The sequence below is a fragment of the Haliotis rubra genome, unplaced genomic scaffold (assembly GCF_003918875.1).
Source record: "Haliotis rubra isolate DU_JTF1 unplaced genomic scaffold, ASM391887v1 Scf307, whole genome shotgun sequence".
Classification (NCBI taxonomy): domain Eukaryota; kingdom Metazoa; phylum Mollusca; class Gastropoda; order Lepetellida; family Haliotidae; genus Haliotis; species Haliotis rubra.
Window position 1 is genome coordinate 258540 of NW_025766977.1, and position 24012 is coordinate 282551.

Sequence of the window (24012 nt, forward strand, 5' to 3'; positions counted from 1 at the left end):
GATTTCCTGTATTATGAAAACCGACGAAAACAGGTATTAAGCATAAAGTTCACGCCTAATAACTGCACAACACTTGGCTATGTTTGGGAGTTTTCGAAGACATGGGTCTTCCAAAAGATGTGTATGATTAGATTTTCTGGACGTTGAGTGATCATGAGGGTTCCTGCAATAATCCAGGGGATTAAATGGCCAGTCGGGTTTGTCCAGTAACAAGATGTTTGTTAATTAGGCTGGAATCTGAAGAGAAGCCTGACTGAGTTGTTTTTCCTCCCGTCAAGGCAGAGACATTCTTCCAGACCTGTTCATGATGTATGTTTAGACGGGGTATTGGTGTTCTTGACATTGACCTTTACCTTTGACATTTTACGTTTCTGGTTATTTTTCAGTTGCTTAAATAAGAAATGAAGCAACGATTCTGACTTCTGTTTATTTTGGAAATGTGACCAATATAGCATTCGACCTTTGGAATTGCATTTGGAGGTATACATCAATATCTTAATTAAATGCATGTCAAATATTCGGCCCACGTTGAAAAATGATGTCTCAGATTTTATCCTGCCATCCATGGGTTTGGCCAGTCAACAGTACACTCTTCAGACCCTGAAAGTAATGACTTACAGTATGTGAGATGGGGTAGGTGAGGTATGGTGTGATTAGGCGAGATGGAAGTGAGGTGAGGTGAGATTACATCTATATTTAGCATTTATATTTCGACATGAGTATATATTTTTGTACACATACAAAACTGCGATTCGTAACAACTTAATAGATTAGAATTTTTAAATATGGTTATTATATTCTGGAATTTACCATATCTGGAACGGTATTTATAGCTCAACCATTAATCATACACGAATCCTCTTTATTATTTGTATGCCCTGAAATTGAACTACAAACTCTTTTTCCGTGGTCGTGACCCACATTTTGAAACTCCTTCAACATGGCGGCTGGCCTGTATGATGTCACAATAGCTCGTCTCATTTGATTGGTTGCATTGCCACGTGTATAGTGCAGCGTACGAGCATGATGAAATGTACATGACCCAGCCGGAATTTCCACGCATACCATGTCGTCACTCTGGAGGGAGATTTTAATACATTAAATACTGCGCTCTGAACACCCATGTGTATTCAAATGACAAAAACCTGAACAGTTGTAACCTAGCCAGACCATTATTAATGTAAACATAGCTGAGTATCAAATAACGATTATAAGACCCTGGTATGCCGAAGGGAGGTAGCTTTCGCACAACAGATTATTATGGTTGCATAGATGGTCGGCTCAGTGTGTGCTCGCCAGGGCACCCCATTATTTGTACTAACGTTCTCAAAAAAAACGAGTTTCTTTTGCCCAATTGGTTTTACTGTGTCGACATTGGTTATTAATAACAGATTAATGACATATGTTTGTATATTATCTGTATTTATATATGCCTTTAAAGGAAGGGTTGATTTCTTGGCTCAAGTGAAATGTCAAATTCTAAAGACACTTTGTAATAACGGTACATGAATTATGAGACATTTTGAAATTGGAGCATTGGTACACTTCCAAGTTTTTAACTTCGTAGGTAAAAGTCCATAAGAATGAGTCACATGAGCGTAAAAGAGGGATTTTTCCATCTTCAAGAGAACATTTAACCATGAGCCAATTTGTGAACCAACACGTTTGCGAATGTATGTCGGGCCACCGTTTATCCCAAATTAAGGATACTTCGGTGTTAAACCGTGCCTGAAACATTTTTCACTGGATGTCACGTGTACTGAACTTCTCATGCAACGTCCACCTGAGAGTGTTTATCACTTGTGGATAAGTTTGTAACTGAGGTGTAGTCGCACATACTGATATCATATTTTCATGTTTTGGAGATTTAAAGTGAATGGTATTCGATCCATACCATCTTCTGTGCATTTGCTTGTGGACAAACAATACAACTTCAAACAGAAACTACATGACAGGCTGGGTTTATAGTAAATTCTTTCATAATATTACCTTATTTTCATAATATTACCTTATTTTCATAAATTACACCGTCACCTCTCATGTAAAAATATTTTCAATATTGCATCCACTACAAGTGTTGACAATACCTCGTATGTTTCGCAAGAAAGAAGATGGCAACCCTCCTTGACAGGCGTGTGTACACGCAACATTCCCTTATGAGATCCTCTCCCAAACCACATGCATCCGTTGTCTTTCACGGCATTGTCTAAAGCTGTCTGTCAAAGAAACAAAACCTCGATGAAGTCTTAAGATGACATCCCTTTTGGGACAAGATGGAGTGACGTCTTTATCAAGGGTCTGTGATTTTTTTGTCAAGTCTGACAGAGCAATTTTCCTTCCGTGCATTGACATGAGAGGGTTTAGTTCTGGTTGGAAATATAAATTGGATATGTCATACCCATTTTGTTCAGGAAGGTCGGTTCTGGGGTTTTTTCGCATTGCAAAGATTGTATTTCGTTTTCAAGCCCATTGAGACCGACTTTTATTGTTTCAACTTATGCCAGGATGTTGCATGATGTTACTGATTGGATGTTTCGTTTTTTCACTACGAGAAAAGATAATGGAAATCGCGTCATTCGGAGCATTTACATACTTCCTATTGATGTCATCAAGAAGCATTCGCAACACATGAGTGCGTATTGTCAGTGCATATTGCGTTTATGGGTATAGTACTTCCTCCGACCAATCAGTAATTGTATTCTAAAATGTTGTCTGACACGACACATCACGTATTACAATAATCCGACCTTTGTTGTACCTTTCCCGAGCCTTGGAAAAGATTAGTTTTCGATCAAAGCGTAAGTATTTTGAAATGTGAACGCCGAGTTTGCGGGTAACTAAAAAAAGGTTCACGTTAATTAACAATAGTTTTACGTAGGTTGGTATTCATCAATTCTCGCGACCTTCTATCAGATCGTGACAGAAACCATTTCCAACATGATCATTTGTCTCACAGGCCTCGAGTTGATAGTTAAAATGTGAAATATAAATGTTATCGACCAGAGTATTATAGGAATCAATTACGCCAAGTAACGTAATTAGTACTACTTTCTACTACCCAACACATGAGAGCTCTTTTGTCCGCCACAACAGGCCAATAGGATTCATCTTGATGCCAAGGGGTCGTCGTGTCGGTGAACGGCGCCTACAGCAGGAAAACACATGCATTATTCTAAATATTGAATTATGAACAATCCCCTGAGGTAACGCAGGTTAATTAGGACCTCTCGTCAGCATTGAAGTGTTTGAACGGTGATGGAAAAGTAGGTGCCACACGAAACACGATGTGTGTAAAGCAGGTCGGGCTTTTTGCTTCAGCAGCTCTCATATTTACCGAAGTCGTGTTAAGATTTTATTGAAGATTTTTAATCGAACTTTACTGAAAATGTCATTCTTGTACCGTTCTTTTCGAACTCACTACAGACAGGACTGGATGAAAATTGTGTCAAGTATTTTCCAGGGTCGTCGTAAACTGTCAGGCAAAAGAACTGTATCAAAACCTTGCTGCACCAAAGCAAAGGATGCGCATGCAATTTTAAGCGAATATTTATCAGACATCAGAAATGGTAAAATGGAATGGAACGTTGTCAAATTAAAATGGAAAGGCGGGTATGACTGAGTCAAATTTTGTGTCATCCCCACCCAGATTGCAAGAAACTAATTTACCACGTACAACCATCGTCAGATTGTTTGAGACACACAGTACGACATCATGACAGATCAGGCGGTCAATAACGATGTCAGCGGATGACGAGGCGGTGGGGTAGCGTAGTGGTTAAAGCGTTCGCTTGTCACGCCAAAGACCTGGGTTCCATCCCACACATGGGTACAATGTTTCCCACCGTAATATTGCTGGATTATTGCTAAAAGAGGCGTCAAACAACACTCACTCGCTCAGAGAGTGACCGCCAGTTACGCAACAGGTTCGTTTCAACGACGGAAACGACAGCACAAATGTTCGGAAGCCACATCAATACACGCACAGTGCTTCGTCGTCCATGTTGGAAATGTTCGAGCCCACCGCCTCTTCCTTTGAATGGCCTTTACTCATCAACACCAAGGTCGAGCAAGGCATTGGGAGAATACAGTGCAACACGAGTAGAATCGTTACTGACAGAAAGATTTTTACTGTCGAAAGCAGATTCCGTTTATTTTATAATCGAGGTCGTGCTTGGATTTATGGTCGCAGGTGGAACTGTTGGCGCCAGACTGCGTTCATATGTGGACGGCATGGTGATGTTTTTTGGAGGAATTTATGGCAACTAACTGACGTGACTTTTAATCATCCGCGGCAACCACCAACCAGATCCACAGGAATGACGTTCTTCAACCCTTGGTGTTATCATGCCTTCGCATTGAGCAATGAACACTCTTACAACACGATAACGCCAAAGCGCACACTGCGGGATTTTATGGTTGCTCAGGACGTGGCCGTTCAACCAAGATCATCTGGACACCCAGGTCAGAATGCGTGTACAACCACCACAGTAGCATCCACAACTGGTCAGCAACGAGGAGTGAGTGAATATGGTTTTGCGCCCCTTTTTGAAATATTTACGCAATATCACGGCAGGGGACACCAGAAATGGGCTTCGCACATTGTCCCCATGTGGCAACTGATTGACAGGTACTTGACGACTTCGATGACTTCTAGTCTGGGACCCGTGATGGTCCGGGTTAGAATTGATCTTCAGTAGCCCATGCTTGTCGTAAGAGGCGACTAACGGGATTGGGTGGTCAGGCTTGCTGACTTGGTTGACACATGTCACCGGTTCCCAATTGCGCAGATTGATGCCCATGCTGTTGATCACTGGATTGTCTAGTCCAGACTCGATTATTTACAGACCGCCGCCATATAGCTGGAATATTGCTGAGTGCGGTGTAAAACTAAACTGACTCACTCACTCTAGTCTGGGCGTGCATTAGTGATCGTGGTGGTTATATGACTAAGTACGTGGAAACTGCGGTCCCCGTGTCCCTTGAACAACATGTAAACGTCACTTTATGGGAGATAATCAGTAACATGATGCATCTTATATTTCATCAACGAAAAAATATTTTTTGTTAATCTCACTGTTGCCATCATCATCATGATCACGAACATTTACTTTTAATGTGACTACTTCAGGGGAGGTGGGGTAACCTAGCGAGAGTGAGAGCGTGCGTTAGTCGGCCCGAAAAAACAGGTTCGATTCCAAAATTGATACATTTTGTGACGCCCGTTCGTCTGTGCCATAATGGTTAAAGCGTTCGCTCGTCACGACAAGGATCGGGCTTCTACTTCCCCAAAGGTTACAATGTGTGAAGCCAATTTCTTGTGTTCCTAGCCGTAAAGGCAGCGAAAAACCATACAATCCCCGCCGTGAAATTTTTGGAACAGTGTTGAAGCGGTGCTCACAGACTCATTCTGATGATTAAAAAATATATGTCATCATGTTTTACAAAAATACATGCTGGATATTCTAAAACAGAATGTATTATGAGTCCACATTCAAGCATATCCCATACCTCCAGAAATATGTCATAGACGGAACGTTACCTTCGCTAGAATCATATCGTGGTCGAACACAATGTCCTCCCCAAGCAGGCAGTGGGCAATAGCCAACACTCGTCTGTGTACAGGTCCCTGAAACGATTACCATGGCAGTCTGGGATTAACGAATCACTAGCGGGGAGTCATGTCCATTTGTGGTGGACATTAATGGTGGACATTAATAACCCAGATGTGTCACCGAAAGTTTCCGGAGTGGCAGTGAAGAGTGCTGGCTTTAACGTCGCGTTCATAAGTGCTTCAGTTATATCAGGAGGGAGTCAAGTTGATGAGGAAGGAGGAAGTGATGCTTGACTTTTACTGTTGTGAAACCCTAAAGCTCGATTATGACGCTGTCAAAAACACATATCCAGGGCGAATCGGAATTTTAGCCCATGATCACAATTTCCTGGCACGCCAAAGGGACGCAACTCTACACTGCAATGTTTCTGTGGGTGTTTCGACGCGCTGTCCATACAAGTATTATGTTAAAACAAGCGGAGCACCGATAACAGATCTCTGCTCAACCTCAACCACAGAAGTACGTCGTCTCAAACTAACATATTCGAGTTAAAAAGGTTATATATATCATCATCTGTACCTACCTCATCCAAGTGCCTCACATACATACTTGGCCAAAGTATCTGACAAATGTTCTCTATGTGAGGTTGCTTTTGTTCAGCTGGAAAAGAAGAAACAGACATTGATCGATGACTTCACTCTGCAGACTAACTTTGTAAAAGAAACATGGGGAAAAAGTGAAGTGGAATTTCGACACAATGGAGAAAGTAGAATAACAACTTGTGGAACTGACATTGCTGGAATTATTTCTTGGAACTTAAAAACAAATCCACGTAGGGTGCCGGGACAATATCAATCAGTTAAATCGGTGTTAGGAACAATATGCACATAGTGAAATCACACATTTGGGAAGACATTAACATAAGATGAATGTCGAATAAAGACAATTATTATGGATATTCAACTTCTTTTATTCTGTGGAGGCGACGTTTCGACATAGATTCTAATGTCGTTGTCAAGCAAGTGATACATGAGTAACAAATTGAGAGAATATATACAGGAGTTGTTGTTACAGTAGATAGGGAATGAGTTGTTTATACAATAGATGAGGTTGATGTACAACGTTTGTATGAGAGATTGAGTAAATTGATAGGAAGCCAGTAGGGTGACATACAAGGACTGAATTAGAACTTATACAACTGATAGGAAGCCAGTTGTGTATCCATAATAATTGTCATTATTCTTCATCAACTCAACTTTTAAAATGCCCATCAAAGAAAGATGAATGTCCTCTATAAATTCTTCATCAGCGTATAAGTACGGAAACAGCTTGGGAAGATTATTTAATGCTGCAGTGAGTGATTCTGGTTTTACGCCGCCTTTTTGCAACATTCCTGCAATATCGCTGCGGGTGGTGCCAGAAATGTTTTTCACACTTTGTACACATCGGGGATGGAAGTCGAGTGGAACCACCAGGATATCCCAGGGTCAATTTTCAGTGATACTCTTTGTAGCAATAAATGTTTGCGAGGTGACATGACAGGAGGTTGAACATATCGTTGACCATAATTGCTCTTACATAGACAAGTTCATGCATGTGTCTGTTTGCTTGTACAAGTCCGGTCTAATGACGGTTTTATAGTCCCAGCCCATTGGGCTATGATGCCAGAGTGTAACATGGTTACCCACTTAGACACATTATCCGGACTGCGCATTGTATTCTGTTCTTTCCAGCAAATAATTCCTGACGGAAATAGCTGCGTGTTACGAATGGATATCATTATAGTATTTTCCATTCTAGTACAAATGCTTCTTTTACAGCTTCAGGATTTACACTGAGCGAAATGAGTACTTTATTCCGCAGCTTTATATTATTTCAGCTTTATCAGGCTGTGTTTGAGTCCAGTACGTTCTGCTCTTCTCAAAACTCACAAGCAAATTCACGCTAAAAAAAGCACATAATCAGGGCGAATCTAGCAGTCGAGTCCACTGTCAGCGGATCCTGACACGAAAAGGCGACGCTACAAACTTAATCTAGACCACCCGAACCCAAGTTCTATAACACAATATTATCAGAGGATAAGATAGCATGCACATCACAAGCAATACCACAGAAGTATGTCTCTTTTATATATTTGTTAAATAGGACATCCTAGGGGTAAACATATGTACCTTACATCACGGGTGGTCCAGTCGTTAATTCGCCGTGCAGATGGGGACGCGACGCACCTACGATCGTTGATTCGAATCCCGTTTGGTCTTCCAGCACCATACTCATGCTTATTGGTTGTACCAAAGACGTAAAACCTGCATACTTTCGGGCTACATCTTACCATGGGGATCAACACTGGTAATAAATTATTATCCAGCATGCACTAGATTACACCAATGACCTATCCCGTCAGTGCAACACACCAAACAATTACACTGAAAGGGTCTTTCCAAACTGATGTATATCTTTGCAGCCGCTCTCTCATGTGAGTCGATGGACGATGTCTAGGCGTTTTGGGGTCAACCGATTCGTCTTCTCAAAGTGATTGTACCTTTTAGGGGAAGACACACTGAATATTTGAAGTCGTTCATGGTCAGGCTGTTGTTTCCAGCAACAAAGCTAAATTGCCTCTGTTGTTCTCAGTGTGTCTGAGTTAACTGATTACCACGCTACAAACGTTCCTCTAGGGGATTTAGGTCGGTACAGGTGTCAGGAACCCCTTGGTAGTCGTAAGAAATTACGGAAACGATCAGTTGATGTAAATTGTAGGATCTGGAGTTCAGTAATTGTACAGAGCCGAAGTCAAAAGTTCATGTAATGCACTACAGTCAGCACGGCCCAGGGTATACTGTCGGACAAAGAAAGTATACACCTGAATATACCGTCTTTTGCCCAGCAGGTTACTTTGGGCCTTGCTGCCAGTAGTTCTGAATTTGGCTCTGTAAATTAGAGAACGCCAGTGTGGACCTTAAACACAACTCATTCACTCACTCACTGACATTCATCTGAATATTTATAAAGCATTGAGCAACATTCCTTTTCCTTACGCACGAACACCAAATCATTTTTAGTAAATCCCGTCGTTCAGACAGCTTTTAACAGGAACGCTCACCTGTAACTAAGGTGGGCTATCTGTAGTCATTCGTTAATGCGCTCATGTGAATGTACACATTTTATTCTGTAGAGAAATGTAACTTACCAACGTTTCCAAGATCATGCCTGTGAGTAGCCGTGTCGATGTCGCCTTGGAGCATCTTAGTGCAGATATCTTGATAAAAAATAGATACACAACACTTGATCTGCCGCAAAAGACTTCTTTGGGCGCAAGAGGCAAATGTATATACTGGGTTATCCAATGACACTATTGCACGTTAATACTTTTGTTGACTTCGATTATGTTCAGACCGCCTTGATACAGCTTGATTGTTGGTGATGACGGCGTTTACCACCAATAAACACACATAACCAGGCCCAGTGTCCACATTTATTATTCAGTGCTGGGTCTTAGGTAAATAATTGACTCAGGACATTCGAGTCGTTAATGGCTTCAAGAAAACAACATTTTGTTTGACTTCACCCGCTGGAATCATATAGCACAGACTGGTTTCAGACAGTCGCAAATGCAAATATGGTTAACACGCACAGATAATTGGTATTCATTGTGATCATGTACACGAACCAAACAACTGCTAAGATAACTGAATACTTTTAGCATGATGCCAATATAGTTTCATGAATTGTCAACTCATGCTTTGCATGGTGCACGTGGTGTGTGGTCTTCTGCGTACAGCCCAGGTCCCAAATCTGTTGAAGTTAAGAACGTTGGAGAGTCTTTTGATTGGTGACCGTGTTTGTCAGCTTGGATCCTGAGCGTTTCTGGGACTTCAGTGCTGCCCAACAACGAAACAAACGAGACATATGTGGTCTCAACTTTGGCAAGTGAATTTGTTCGAAATTGCCTCTATTCACCCAGCAGAAAATGGGTACCCGGTGGGATTAGTCGTGTGACTATTAACCTTCTAGTGCCTAACAGCATGGGTTATCCGAGGTAATAATGTCCATTATGCTGTGTGCCCCTAGAGCATGCCCGTGGAGTTCAGCGCTATATAAGTGGCCTTATTATTAATTATACAGTTTCATGACATTTAAATTCCTAGACATACGTCATATCGTAGAACCTCCTCAACATGCTTAAGTCTGTACATACACTGTACATTTCCTGAATAGCAAATTACTGATTCTAACTTGTGATATTTCTAACACACGGATCGCACGAGGTCTGTATATGTTAGAGTTGAGGTGTCATCTGTTACAGCACGCCTGGGACATACCAGACTACAAGTGTGTGATCAGCTGTATCTTGCTAAATGACTCCCTCGTGTGTTCATTAAAGTGTCTGTGTAAGACTCTGCAGATTAGCGTCTGACAAAAATATTGCTGGCCTGGTTGTAAATAATCGTGGTGAAGGAATGGCTATTAGTAAACTATCTTTGGAAGGAGTTTGACTTTCAAACTGGCTCCATAAATTACTTTGAGTTGATGAATGTTGAGACGGTTATGTGCGGGTTAAGACGTGTCTTTGTATATTGACCTGTCTTTTCAGTCTTTTACGCCAGACCAATCAGTGTAAAATGTCCTGGATATGCTCTGCCCCAGAACAACAAAGACAGTCAATGAGTCTACTGAGACCGATATTAATACGCCAAATAACAGTGACATCCTTAATATTTATCACACGGATCCAGTTTGAAGTCCGGAACATAATTAGCTGCTCGACGCAAATAGACAGAGCCTGTATAGATGTCTTTGAAACTTGTGTAGCAGAAGAATGGAAACGTAATGTCACATTAAGTCATACCTAACGGTTGACTGGGCGCCTGTCTACCTGAATGCGTTGGCCGATGTCTCGTAGGCTGCGATTGGACGACAGTATGCTTAGAATTCATTGGTCTTCGTTGAAAAAAGACTGCGGGATACGCGAAGCAAGATGTAAGGAGAGGTGTGATTTCCGCCAAACCAAACTTTCAAAGCATGAGCATGCTTCCATGTTATCGAGTTCTAGTTAAAGACTCTGCGCGCCTATAATTTGATATAGTATTTTTGTACCCCTTTTTGTGGCGCTCATTTTTGGCTAAAAGCTTTAAAATTGCTGCAGGAACCAAAGGTAGAACAGGTTTAAGTTGTCAGCAACGTATGTTCTGAAAGGCCTGTTACGTTACTGAGACCTCACTACGGTACAACGTGGCTATGGACTACATTAATCTATCTCCACGCATCAAATATATCACCTACCTTGAAATTAACGGATGCTGCTTCCAGACTAACGCTGTCGGCTTGAGTTATGAAATACACCCATGTTCATTGATTCTTAGCTTATCTAAATGATACGAAGTATTAGGTCATACATGTAATGGGTCCACAGCAACCTCGTAATAGGATCATATGGATCAGGCTAGCTTATTTGATTGATTGTACGTCATCGTTCTGTGATGGTATGCATCATTTTTTCGATTTCACATGATTGCCTGGGCCAGGTTATGTACAGGTGAAAAACTGAAAGTGTGACTCTTAATAAGGAGTAGATACCAGAGTTAGGCAATAAGCCAATACTGACAACAGCAGACAAGGAAAACAAATTTAGAGTTATCTCCCTTTCATCAATTTGCATTCGCAAAACATCGGTAATTTCCGCACATCGTACGTGGCTCTGAAAATGTGTTGTGAAACCAGTGGGGCAGTGGTCCATTGGTAATTTAAGGACAGTCGTTATACATGACTTTCAGTGGCATTTAGAAGTTGTACATTGATGTCCAAGATATTTTTATGGATTAAACTTCTTTGTAATTTCTCTCACGACGTTTCGAGACCATTCCAGGTCCCTTCATCAGGTGAACTGGCAGTTAGGACTATACAGCTGTAGGATTGCTGAGTGCGGCGTTCAACAAACAAACTTGCTCCTGATATAGCCGGAATTGTACCATCGGCTTTGGGAGATTGTATTCACAAGCAGCCACCATGTTGCTTGGACATTGCTGAGCGCGGCATTAAACAAGAAACAAACCTATAAGAATATATGTATATGGATTCGCAGGTCTTATTGTCAATCGTGTGACATACATTCACACGTCGGATGAGCGTTGAAGATTTAGAACTGGTCTTCAGTAACCCATGCTTGTCGTAAGAGGCGACTAACTGGATCGGGTGGTCAGGTCGCCGACTTGGTTGACACATGTCATCGTATCCCAAATGCGTAGATCGATGCTGATGCTGTTGATCACTAGTTTGCTTTGTAGGAGCTTCATTATTTACAACCGCTGTTTGTATAGGTATAACATTACGGAGTGTGAAACAACAAACGCATCAGTTATCGATACAAACAACACACTATACTACGTGTTCTATTACCTTGGTAAATTTGAAGCTCCTCCTTCGTCAGAAGATCTTTCACAACCTGTAAGGAAAAAGAGTGAGTAAAGGTGTGGCTTTGGATTTACGCAGCTTTTGGCAATATTCCAGCAATATTCCAGCAACATCACTACGGGCGACACCAGAAATGGGCTTCACACATTGTACCCATGTGGGGGATCGATCCCGGGTCTTCAGCGTGACGAGAGAACGCTTTAACCACTAGGCTAAATGCTTCGTAAGAAAAAAGAACGATCCAATTTCACATGCTATTCATCAATTAATAAAACATATTTCCTACTTGAATGGCATCAAAAAAGAACCATGTACATTATAGCCTTGTGTCGTAATGTTATCTATTCATCAGGAATATGACACTCGATATAAATCTTTCAGCAATTTATGGGGAAGATGAAACTGATGTACGAAATGTGGTTTGTTTTATTGAAATATGATCCAATACATTGTCACTGTGTCTTTCAGACAGAAAAGCAGAATCAAAGAAAAAATGAAAATGCAGTTATACAATACCATTTTTTGTACACTACAACTGCTGTTTTTCGAAAATGCAACAGTAGCTATGTTCCTATGAATATAAAACATATCAATTGTCTGTTGAGAATTACTATACTTACATTTGCGCTCACACTTACATTTGCTTATAAAGTCTCGATTTATGTGGTCGTATTGTAAATGCAATCATACGTAAATTGTGTCTTAATGCAAAACATATTTGAAGCACCTATCGAGTAGTCAGCAATTACACTGGAAGAAATAGGTGTTTTCAAGCTTGAAATATCCGGAAAAGAGTCCTCTCTTGACATTACCTATGCCTGTCATCGCACATTTAAATTCTTATTAATTCCATGGCAATGATACTTAAATAATGTGTGCGGATCTGGTTTGAGTTTAAAAAACTTTGTTGATTCAGCAGTTTTACACGAAGTTGAAATAAAATATAGGAATGTCTAACGATGGTGTAGTCCAGTCAGGCCTACCAAAGAAAACTTTCCCACTGTGCAGAAAAACATAGAAAAACCCTCATTAATCGTGGAAGTAGCAACATAAACATACTACCTCGCTACAGAAAAAGTAAAAACGGCAACGAAAGACTATGAAACTGCAACAGTTTTATATCAGCGAACTTTGACCTCTACTGCGCATGCGCTTCTTTTACATATCCGAGCAACCGTGAATTGCCCCGCGTAGAAAAGGTACTTCATGTGTCGAAATAATTGCTGTCAATCATTTCATACGAATGAAAAGTATACTAAACAAGTGTGCGCACAAGTATCAAGATGATAAATGCCAAATAACACAACAGAAATACTTTAAAAAGGGAATATAACCTTTGTCCAAGCTGGAAAATGTCAACAGGCGGTCGAGATTTCTTCTTCCATGTGCGCATGCGCAAAACCGGAGTTGCAGGTACTTCATTTTTTAATCCAGTTTTAAAGTTACCATTTTTACTGTTTAAGTGGCGAGATATTATGTTTATGTTGCTACTTCCACGATTAATGTGGACTTTTCAGCATTTCTCTGCAATGGAAAATGTTTCTTTGGTAGGCCTGCCAGTGATAATTGAATAATTCTGCTATACGAAAGAACGTGGTTTTATAGCAGGAATATTCTGTTGTGGCATACATGTACCTCATTAGAATTATACTTGATGTTTCAGGAACGATGTATTTAACAAAAAGTTCCAGCTCTCCCTAACCCCGACATCTTCACTCCAACCTCACCCCAACCCCGATATCTCCACTCCACCCTGACCCCAACCCCGATATCCCCGCTCCACCCTGAACCCGACATCCACACCCCGACATCCCCACTACACTCACTCCCCAACCCCCATATCTCCACTCCACCCTCACCCCAAAACCGACATCTCCACTCCACACTCGGTTCAGCCACCACATTTTCTGTTCTTAACGAACTAACATAAGGCTAACAAAATCAATGCCTGACATTCTTCGTATTTATAAGCTTATTTCAAGGGTCTACATCAACGGTATTGCAACAAGCCATCAACACTGCCTCCAACTAAAACCACTGCACCGGCTTCACATCTAATCTAATGGCATCCAGTAGATCTTATCAGCTTCTCCATCGTCAAATACGGAAGGCTGTACTTGACGTCAATGGTTTCACTGTTTTCAATATCAACGTCACGTGAAATTGATGTTGACCTTAAGGAGAAGTCAAAACTTATGGCGGTTCAAAGAAAGAGACCTTTAGCTGACCCGCGCCTTAAGGGATGAAGAGAGGGACAGAAACTCCATCTTTGCAGTTTACATTGCTTGTCTTTAGAACCCCAAATTGGAGAGTCCGGCTGGGGGGTTTATCCTTTGTCAAATGTCAACAATGACTTCCACAGCTGCAGTCTTTCGCTACAAGCTTTCTCGAGTTGCCAACGGTCAAGGGAACCATCATGAAAGGGCGTCTCTTGGGCAACGTCAGCGGTGGTTATACATGCATTTGATTATGTGTGTCTTGTTTCTTATTCCACAAAACAACTATCCATTCTCTAAATAGCCTCAGAACAATCATAGTCATACTATGACTTTGTTGAACTGGGGTTGACTGGGTTTTCACTGATCCTGGCTGTGTTAATCATGCTTTCAAAGAATATTTTACCTAGACTCGGGTATATATGCGTGGCGGTGAGATTGCAGTTATATTCTTGCAGCAACCTAACTCCGCTTATTCACACATACACTAAACGCCAAAAGAAACGTTACCCTCCTTCTTCAATGACGGCGCTACCTTTCTTCAGCTGGCGTTGTGATGCGTGGACGTAAACATTTCCGGTCTGTTTACGGTGACCCCAGTCTGTCTGAAACCCTGAATAAATCTTATAACCGTGATACGGTGGCATCCGTGGGCGTTGGCAGCAGCATTGTATGTCGACCCCATCTGTACCATCCCAATGGCTCTTTCTCTCTCTTCAACTGTTAATCGTGGCATATTTCTCGTACTTGTGTATCATATCACGTATTCTAGGCCCTCTTCATACCCTATAGAATCATTCTACAAGTGAAATGGATGCAAATACCGCTTGAATATTGCTGCGTTTTGGCGATTGATATTGCTATGTGTAAACAGAAAATGGGAAAATGTTACTTTGCAAGCAAAAATGTTAACAAAGATAATTTTAGATGTTCCTAAACATTTTTTCACAATATCAAAGACACGTTTTACTTGTTTTAACTAATACAAATCAGCAGAAAATATTTTTGAAGACTGAAGTCACAGGAATGATTATTTTACAATTTTACACACTCTACAACAGTTGTTTCTTGTTTTAATAGTTGAAAAATGGTGACTTTAAATGGTTTATCATTGTCCCAAAGCAAAATTTTATTTCAACCTTTCTTTTGGACATCAAAATCACTGTTATTGTTTTATTTCGGCATAGACGAACATAGGACAATTTAACTCTTCTGAAAGAGATGCATTTCACCTAAATTTGAATGGATTTGAGAATTTATTTTCGTTATTTGCATAAAGCTGTGTTGTTAAGCCTTCTTGTACACTAATACCTTCTAACATATCTTTGATAGTTTTTCAGTAATTCATAAAAGTAAAAGGGTAACGTTTCTTTTGGCGTTTAGTGTATACTGTCATGCAAAAGGAAGTATACATTTGAACATTGCGTTTCAAAAATCTTAAAACACGTTACAAGCTTAAGACAGTCGCTGAAAACCTGCTAACGTTATATCAGAACACTGCCACGACACCCTTATGAAATACATCACCATCGAAAAATCACTTCCTATTTGTTTAAATTACGCCACCATCATGCATCCCTTCGTTTGCCCAGCTGTCTTTTTCTGTATAATGTTAAAAGCACCTGCGATGGAAAAAGATTTAGAGCTAGCGGAAATTTAAAAAAAAACGATATAAACCTACGTTCTAGTTTACATCATTAATATCCCGACAAAGATGCCGATGTGTACGGCTTTGTTTCTGCAGTTTATTTCACTGACAACTCATTGATCACTGGGTTGTCTGGTCAAGACTCGGTTCTGTACAGACCGCCGCCATATAGCTGGAATATTGCTGAATGCGGCGTTTAACAACAAACAACAAACCAAATGATCGATGTTTACCCAGTCGTCAAAGACGTACGCGCTGGTTAGGATTAGACGATATGCATCAAAGGCGACGCAGTTTGCTTTGTAGTGTTACCTCCCTTCTAGTGGCCAGGAGCCTACGATCGAGAGTTTGTAGTATTACCTCTCTTCTAGTGGCCAGGGGCCTACGATCGAGAGTTTGTAGTGTTACCTCCATTCAAGTGGCCAGGGGTCCTACGATCGAGTGTTTGTAGTGTTACCTAACTTCTAGTGGCCAGGAGCCTACGATCGAGACTTTGTAATGTTACCTAACTTCTAGTGGCCAGGAGCCTACGATCGAGAGTTTGTAGTGTTGCTTCCCTTCTTGTGGCCAGGAGCCTACGATCGAGAGTTTGTAGTGTTACCTCTCTTCTTGTGGCCAGGAGCCTACGATCGAGAGTTTGTAGTGTTACCTCTCTTCTAGTGACCAGGAGCCTACGATCGAGAGTTTGTAGTGTTGCTTCCCTTTTAGTGGCGAGGAGCCTACGATCGAGAGTTTGTAGTGTTACCTCTCTTCTAGTGACCAGGAGCCTACGATCGAGTTTGTAGTGTTGCTTCCCTTTTAGTGCCTTGATCGAGAGTGTGTAGTGTTACCCTCTTCTAGTGACCAGGAGCCTACGATCGAGAGTGTGTAGTGTTACCTCTCTTCTAGTGACCAGGAGCCTACGATCGAGAGTTTGTAGTGTTACCTCTCTTCTAATGGCCAAGAGCCTACGATCGAGAGTTTGTAGTGTTACCTACCTTCTCGTAGCGCTACGACAGTCATAAGTCTATGTTAGAGTATGGGAGTTAGGATCATCTTAGCTCTACGATCGCTTTGAGGAACGGGCCCCGGGAGAATATGATCGAGAGTCCCGGGTTGCCCTTTAATGTTTCCAAGCCGGTGCGCCGTGATATAAATGAAACACCCTCACCGTTGTATCTGTCACTTCAGGCCGTTTATTCACATTAAACTAACACACCGCGATATAACTGCAACGCTGTTCAGAGCAGCGTTACGCCCATTTCCTCACTTACTCGCGTATACAAGTTCAGAATGTTGTTAACGCTCTTTGACTCTTACCAGATATCCGTCCTCCCTGAAGCTGTCTCTCCACATAGCTGTAGGCTTTGTCTTGATCCATTCCATGGGTGAAGGTCCACTGGGCCAGATCACGGAATGTGTGTCTGGGAATCACAGAAAAGAACAATCAACTTCATGTACAAGACAATCCCCTTATTCCTGACAGTAATGTTCTAGTGAAAAGTCCGAAGTAATGTTATTCCGGCTTCGAAAGATCACAGATAAGGGGAACCCTATATGAACCATCGGGGACACTATGATCTTGTCCTTGAAGATGATTGTGGCAGGATTTCACTGGACATTTTGAACCTACAACTGATCAACTATGGACCATTTTACAGTTTGTTTGTTTGTTTGTTTGTTTAACGCCCACTAAGCAATATTCCAAATATATGGTGGCGGGTTATAAATAATCGCGTCGGGACTAAACAATCCAGTGATCAACATCATGGGATACGATGACATGTGTTAGCGAGCCAGACCACCAGATCCCGTTTGTCGCCTTTTTACAACAAGCATGGGTTGATTAAGACCAATTCTTACCCGGATCTTCACGTGTTTGAGTCCTTTTACAGAATTACTGATAAAATATATGGCAATCAGAACATGCTTTTAGTTTAACATGTTCTCATGACTTTTTCGGTAGTCTTCATAGCCACCATCTTAGGAATATGTTTCTTATTTAATCGGCTCCTGGCCGACAAGGTTCTGCAATACTTCTCAGAATGTGCTTTTCATGCTAAAGCAAACTATTTATTTCCACACCTAAGAGCATATACCTTAAATAGATATATGTTATTATTTTAGATGTTTGAACTCACGTTTAAACGTGAATTTTGCCTAAATTTTAAAATGTATTGCTTTGAACAGCGCCAGACAAAGCAGGTGTTCAAAAGCCTATGAAGTGAACTGGGTCACAAGTGTTTTATGGCCCTGTGATATATATACCTGCTGTCTGAGATAACAGATTTAAGTGTAAATCACGTTCAGTATATTACCATTGTATAATTCATACACACTGTGTGTTTGTGTCTCAGGCTGTGATAGTCACTTTAGGGGCGATTTTGTAGCCTAGGGGTTAAAGCGTTCGCTCGTCACGCCGAAGACCCGGGTTCGATTCCCCACATGGGTACAATGTGTGAAGCCCATTTCTGGTGTCCCCCGCCGTCATATTGCTGGTAAAGTGCTACAAGCGGCGTAAAACTAAATTCACTCACTTACAACAGTGGCTTGACCTGTCAACTGACTGACTGAGTTTGGTTTTACGCCGCTTTTAGCAATATTCCAGCAACATCACGGCGGGGGACACCAGAAATGGGCTTCACACATTGTACCCATGTGGGGATTCGAACCCGGGTCTTCGGCGTGACGAGCCAACGCTTTAACCACTAGGCTACCCTACCGCCCCTTGACCTGTCAAGAACATAAGTACGTTTATAACCAACATGTATATAAAGGTCTGATCGATATAACGAACCTTTCCGGTCACTTGTCATATATTCCAGTCGAGATGCGTATAACGACCTATAATCAGTGGCCTTTGGGTTCGGTATAACCGTAGTTAAGTGCATTATCAACACGAACGCGGGCATTTTATGCATAATTCAACCTTTAAATAACACGAGTATAAGCACAATTTACCTACCTTTAGGGCCAGCCATTGTAAAAGTGAACGCTTATCGCTGGTCCTGTGTAATCAAGGGTGTTTGTGGTACCTTTTATTTAGAGATTCCGGTCAGTCATGATAAAAGAGATTAAAGCTACATTTGTTGTTTAATGAGAAAATGCATACGTCCTCTTTGCCTGGGGCAGACAGTGCGCTTTGGTTTTGTATGGCCAGGTCTCACCATGCTTGGCACACGCCTGTGGGAGTAGCCAAGTCAAACCTGTCAGGCCTTGGGGAAGCTATAAGATAAGAAATGGAGTCGAAAGGGCATGCCACGTCTTAAAACCAATTCCTGTCACTGGGCAAGTTCAGCGGTCAATTGCATGTCATCAAAGTATAAATTATATTGGCCTAGTGAAAGTGTGGTTAGTTTTACTTTTCGTACGATCTTTGTTCAATAGCCTGATGCATACCACTCTAACTGGTATCCGGTATTTTGTCGGCATCATCAAAGTATAAATTACATTTGTTTACTAAACGTGATCTTTTTTCAGTAGCCTGATGCCTACCACTTAAACTGGTTTAAATTATGACTTGAACCTAAGGCCTTCACTAGATTTATATGAGTGAGAGTTCTTGCTAATAATGCCTCCAGCAACTGAATGTTCGTACTGTAGAGAATGAACGACATTACCTACTACCGCATATGTTATTGAAGGAATCGACACCTGTGCAGTTGGTCTTGCATTTGCAAGAATTTTGTGGAGACTTGTAAAGTACATTTCTGACTGGCACGCCAGAATCGTGTACTATCCTAAATTGTTGCCTTTTCTCTCGGGAAATGATCCACTCGTTTTTTAATGTCATATGACACTCACACAAATGAACCAATCCGTTTGAAACCTTTTAATGACCCCCACGTCAGTTTCCATACACGTACATACAATATACATGTATTGTTCTTTCGAATTAGTTAAAAACACGATTTATCGATTGTGTTAATAGCTGACAACCGGCATGTCTTTTCTTGCCATTGTGTGTTTAAAGTTCCACAAATCCTTTTATTCTAATTCGATGTTTTAGATTTTAGGTTTGTCACTTTGATTACTGTCTTCCAGTGTGCGTGATGCAACGAAAATAAATTGAGGTCTTAATGGCTACATATCAAGGGAAGGAAACAGGTTAATTTTACAGTCTAACAGACGCCTAAATGACAGTGACAGTTGAACGCTGCAAAATTCCAAATCGATGCATTCCAAAACGTCAGGGGGTCATTAAATGTTTAGGGAGCATAAAAGATCCGGACAGAAATGTGAACCTTGATGTATACACACTTCTGTTAACTGAACCTGAAGTCAAACACACGGGGCTCAGCTTCAGCGGTGTGCTCTGGCTCGGTATGGGGAATAGGCACGGGAGGTCCACGATGAAGCTGAGATCCGTTGGTCTTGGGTTCTAATCTAAAATCTAAAAATCGAAACGATTAGGGATAGAATCCTAGGTTTGTAAATACCACATCAGTACTCGTTCGGTGCCGAGTAATGCAATGTTACAGGTGTTGATAGTAGTTTTACATATCAGTACACTTCATTTAAAAGGGGGCGGTGGGGTAGCCTAGTGGTTAAAGTGTTCGCTCGTCACGCCGAAGACCCGGGTTCGATTCCCCACATGGGTACAATGTGTGAAACCCATTTCTGGTGTCCCCCGCCGCGATATTACTGCAACATGGCTAAAAGCGGCGAAAAACATACTCACTCACTCACTCATCTAAAAGGTGAGGTAAAGTGACAAGTGGTTTTCCGTGTGCGAAATACGTATTATGTTTGAAAGCGCACGTTAAATCTCCAAATCATCATCATCGTCATCATCATCAACATCATCATCATCATCATCATCATCACATTTAATGTCAGTGAAGTTATACATAACAAGTGTAAACACGTACATTCACGTGTATGGGGGAAGGAGGGGGATTTATGCCTTCCTTGAATGTCAGTCCGCAGTTTAACATGCACACCTAACTTAGACACATTGTACCGACTCCTTGTTGTAACCCTTTAATAAAGGGCTAGTTAGAGCAACAACAAGTACCGTCCTGTGTCGTATTATTGTATGGCAACGGACACGAAGTTCACGAACCACACAGCTCCACGGGCAGATGATCCATCAAAATACAGAATGTCCAGTAAAATTCTGCCTCACAAGCATCTACAAGGACAAGAGCATTGTGTCCCTGATGGTTCATGTAGGGTTCTCCATGCCTGTGATCTTTCGAATCCGGAAAAATATTATTTCGGATTTTTCACTAGAACGTTATTGTCAGGAACAAGGGCATTTTGTCTTGTACACGAAGTTGATATTCTTCTCTGTGCTTCCTAGACACACACACCGTGATTTGGCCGATTGTCATCGTATCCCAGATGCGTAGGTCGATGCTCATGATGTTGATCACTGGATTGTTGGTCAAGACTGACTGCCAACATAAAGCTGTATATTGCTGAGTGCAGGGTTGAAAACAACCAACATATAAACACACAAACCATCACCATGATTGCTGATTGATGCAAAGAGACTTTAGTTGCCCTGGGAAATTTTTAAATGGCATAATAACATAAGAAATGTCAGTATGTAAAACATCCTACATCCCTTTAAACAAGAGAAAATATTTTATACCATATCATAGTATATGAGGTTTGGGATTGGATTATTTCTATATATCAGCTCAATGTGCATCTTTCGCAACCCCTGAAGAAAATCTAATTCTACAAAACTCTTTGCGTGGTATACGAGAGCGCTAATAACCTTTTTAAAGTATTCAGTAGTATCCCCGTCGCTATGACAACGGATGGAAAGACACAGTGTTCCGCAATACGGCTGTACAGCTGTAAGTATTGGTAGCGCAACAGGCAATGATACCTGAGAGAAGATAGTAAGAGTTTTCAAACAAATAACCCCAGAAAAACTTCGAATGTGATTACAATACGGCAAACACAAACCACAAGAAGCTAAATTACATAAAACCCATCTCACGTAATCACGAAGGGTATAGTTTATTGTCGATAAAACAAACCACCTTTGGCAACAAATCAACCCCTTTGACAATAACACAACTGATTGTCAATAAACAATCGAGATTTAAAACCTTCGCTCTATTTTCAGTTCCAAAAAACTTAAAGTCACCGACTTGACAAATATTGAATTAAGATTACAAGTTTCAAACGTGTAACAATGTTAACTGGTTCAATGTCAGTTAATGGGTCATTCTGGTAACTTGGAACTGTGGTGTCTTGTTTAAGTGAGTGTGTAACGTGATTCCTCTCAGGAGAATTAATAAGAGCCTCTGAAAAGATAAAAATGTTCAAATTGCAAGTCTGGCAGAAATTCTGCAACAATTTGCTTGATTTTCCGTGAGTTATTTGTAATCTCAGAGACAGGGACATCTGTTTTTTATTCCAGCAACATTACAAATCACATGGAAAGTCAGTAATATACGGTTCCTGCAATGCATTCTCTCTCTGTATGCCTTTGAACTCACGCCTTTAATACTGACGGGTTTGATTTGGATTTTAGATAGTGCTTCAAAGGAAGAATAATGGTTCATAATCCTATCAACCAAATTTTTATCACATATTCTTGGTAATTTACGGTATGAGTTTGAGGGATGTTATTAGCTGCGGATAGGAGCTGATGTAGAATTAGAATAAAACCCTCCACTGAAGTCTTAGCGAATCTAGAGGAATCATCTTAAAGCATCATGGAGTAGAAGAAATTATGAGGAAATATATAAAACGTTGTCATGGTTTCCCTGCTATCTGCCTAATAGGATCCAAATCGTGATAATTTAAATGTTCGTAGCACCCAATTGTAGAAAATATATCCTTCTTTAAATTAATTCCTTTAATGTAAAGCGGAGGCTTCAAACGCTAACTTGGTTCTTACTCTCGAGATCTGGTAATGAGGTCCGTATATTATTAAAGTAAGTCACAATATATTTCCTTGTATATGCTCTTGGTCTGATAATTGTGTCCAAGGTGTCTGGTTGTAGATATGCATTCATGTTGGTAAAATGTTGACAAACGTCTTGATAAGTGTATGCATTCATGTTGGTACAATGTTGACCTACGCCTTGATAAGTGTATGCATTCATGTTGGTAAATGTTGACCAACGTCTTGATAAGTGTATGTATTCATGTTGGTAAAATGTTGACCAACGTCTTGATAAGTGGATGCATTCATGTTGGTAAAATGTTGATCAACGTCTTGATAAAGTGTATGCATTCATGTTGGTAAAATGTTGACCAACGTTTTGAGAATGTGTGTGGATTCATGTTGGTAAAATGTTGACCAACGTCTTGATAAGTGTATGCATTCATGTTGGTAAAATGTTGACCAACGTCTTGATAAGTGTATGTATTCATGTTGGTAAAATGTTGACCAACGTCTTGATAAGTGCATGCATTCATGTTGGTAAAATGTTGATCAACGTCTTGAGAATGTGTGTGCATTCATGTTGGTAAAATGTTGACCAACGTCTTGATACGTGTATGCATTCATGTTGGTACGATACTGAAGTGTCTTGGATGTCACTGGCAGCATTCGTGTAGATATGTTTGTGTATAACATCGCCAGGCGCATGTATATGCACGTCTTGATAACTGCATTCGACATTTTAATGAATTAACTAGTGTGGTTTTGACCGGTATTATGGTGTACAAAAAGGTTGGAAAAGGTATGAATTTGTATCAGTATGGTGATGACAGATATCTTGATAAATGTATGGATCGTTCTGGAATAATGGTGTCTGATGTATAGATAAATGTGTGCATTAATGTCGACAGAGCAATTTTGATACCTTGATAAATGTATGCCTTAATGTTGATACAATGAGGCTTTATATTTTGATGAATGTATGCATTGATGTTGATACAATGAGGCTTGATATTTTGGTAAATGTATGCATTGGTGTTGTTACAATGATGCTTGATATCTTGATAAATGCATGCACTGATGTTGACACAGTGATTTTAGATGTGTTGAAAGATGTATACATTAATGTTGATACCAGGATGTTTGGTGCCTTGTTAGATATATGGATTCCTGTCGGTGTGACAGTGTCTACAGTTGCGGCTGTAGTTGTTTATCAGCCTCTGTGACGCCATCATGGTCATCGAAGGCTCACTGCGAAGCTGACAATACGATAATCAATACAGAATGTCTTTCTAGTGCTAGTGTCTTGCTAAGTTCATCATCCCTGTGCTCACTACACCAAAACACTGATGG

The 24012-nt window shown here is 40.8% G+C and overlaps 2 protein-coding genes across 2 annotated transcripts in view; one reads left to right on the plus strand and one right to left on the minus strand.

Annotated features, from left to right (window-relative positions):
• The window catches only part of LOC124282919 (protein unc-93 homolog A-like), a 158296-nt gene that overhangs the window by 85604 nt on the left and 48680 nt on the right, over window positions 1–24012 (plus strand). The gene's annotated exons all lie outside the window — the stretch shown is intronic.
• Window positions 410–18836, minus strand: LOC124282920 (phytanoyl-CoA dioxygenase, peroxisomal-like). Its single transcript, XM_046718967.1, has 10 exons — window positions 18772–18836; window positions 17127–17230; window positions 11949–11994; window positions 8743–8811; window positions 6136–6212; window positions 5540–5626; window positions 3059–3145; window positions 2088–2216; window positions 898–1077; window positions 410–600 (listed from the first exon to the last, which is right to left on the minus strand). Exons 1-10 carry the CDS (start codon window positions 18785–18787, stop codon window positions 544–546), a joined length of 852 nt encoding a protein of 283 aa, XP_046574923.1. The 5' UTR covers window positions 18788–18836; the 3' UTR covers window positions 410–543.

Bases quoted from the DNA above. Each gene is read 5' to 3' on its own strand.
- LOC124282920 (XM_046718967.1), bottom strand. The intron at 11,995-17,126 runs GTAAGAGTCAAA...TTTTCCTTACAG, and splicing joins TCAGGGAGGACGGATATCTG to GTTGTGAAAGATCTTCTGAC. The intron at 6,213-8,742 runs GTAAGTTACATT...CTTCTTTTCCAG, and splicing joins GCATGATCTTGGAAACGTTG to CTGAACAAAAGCAACCTCAC.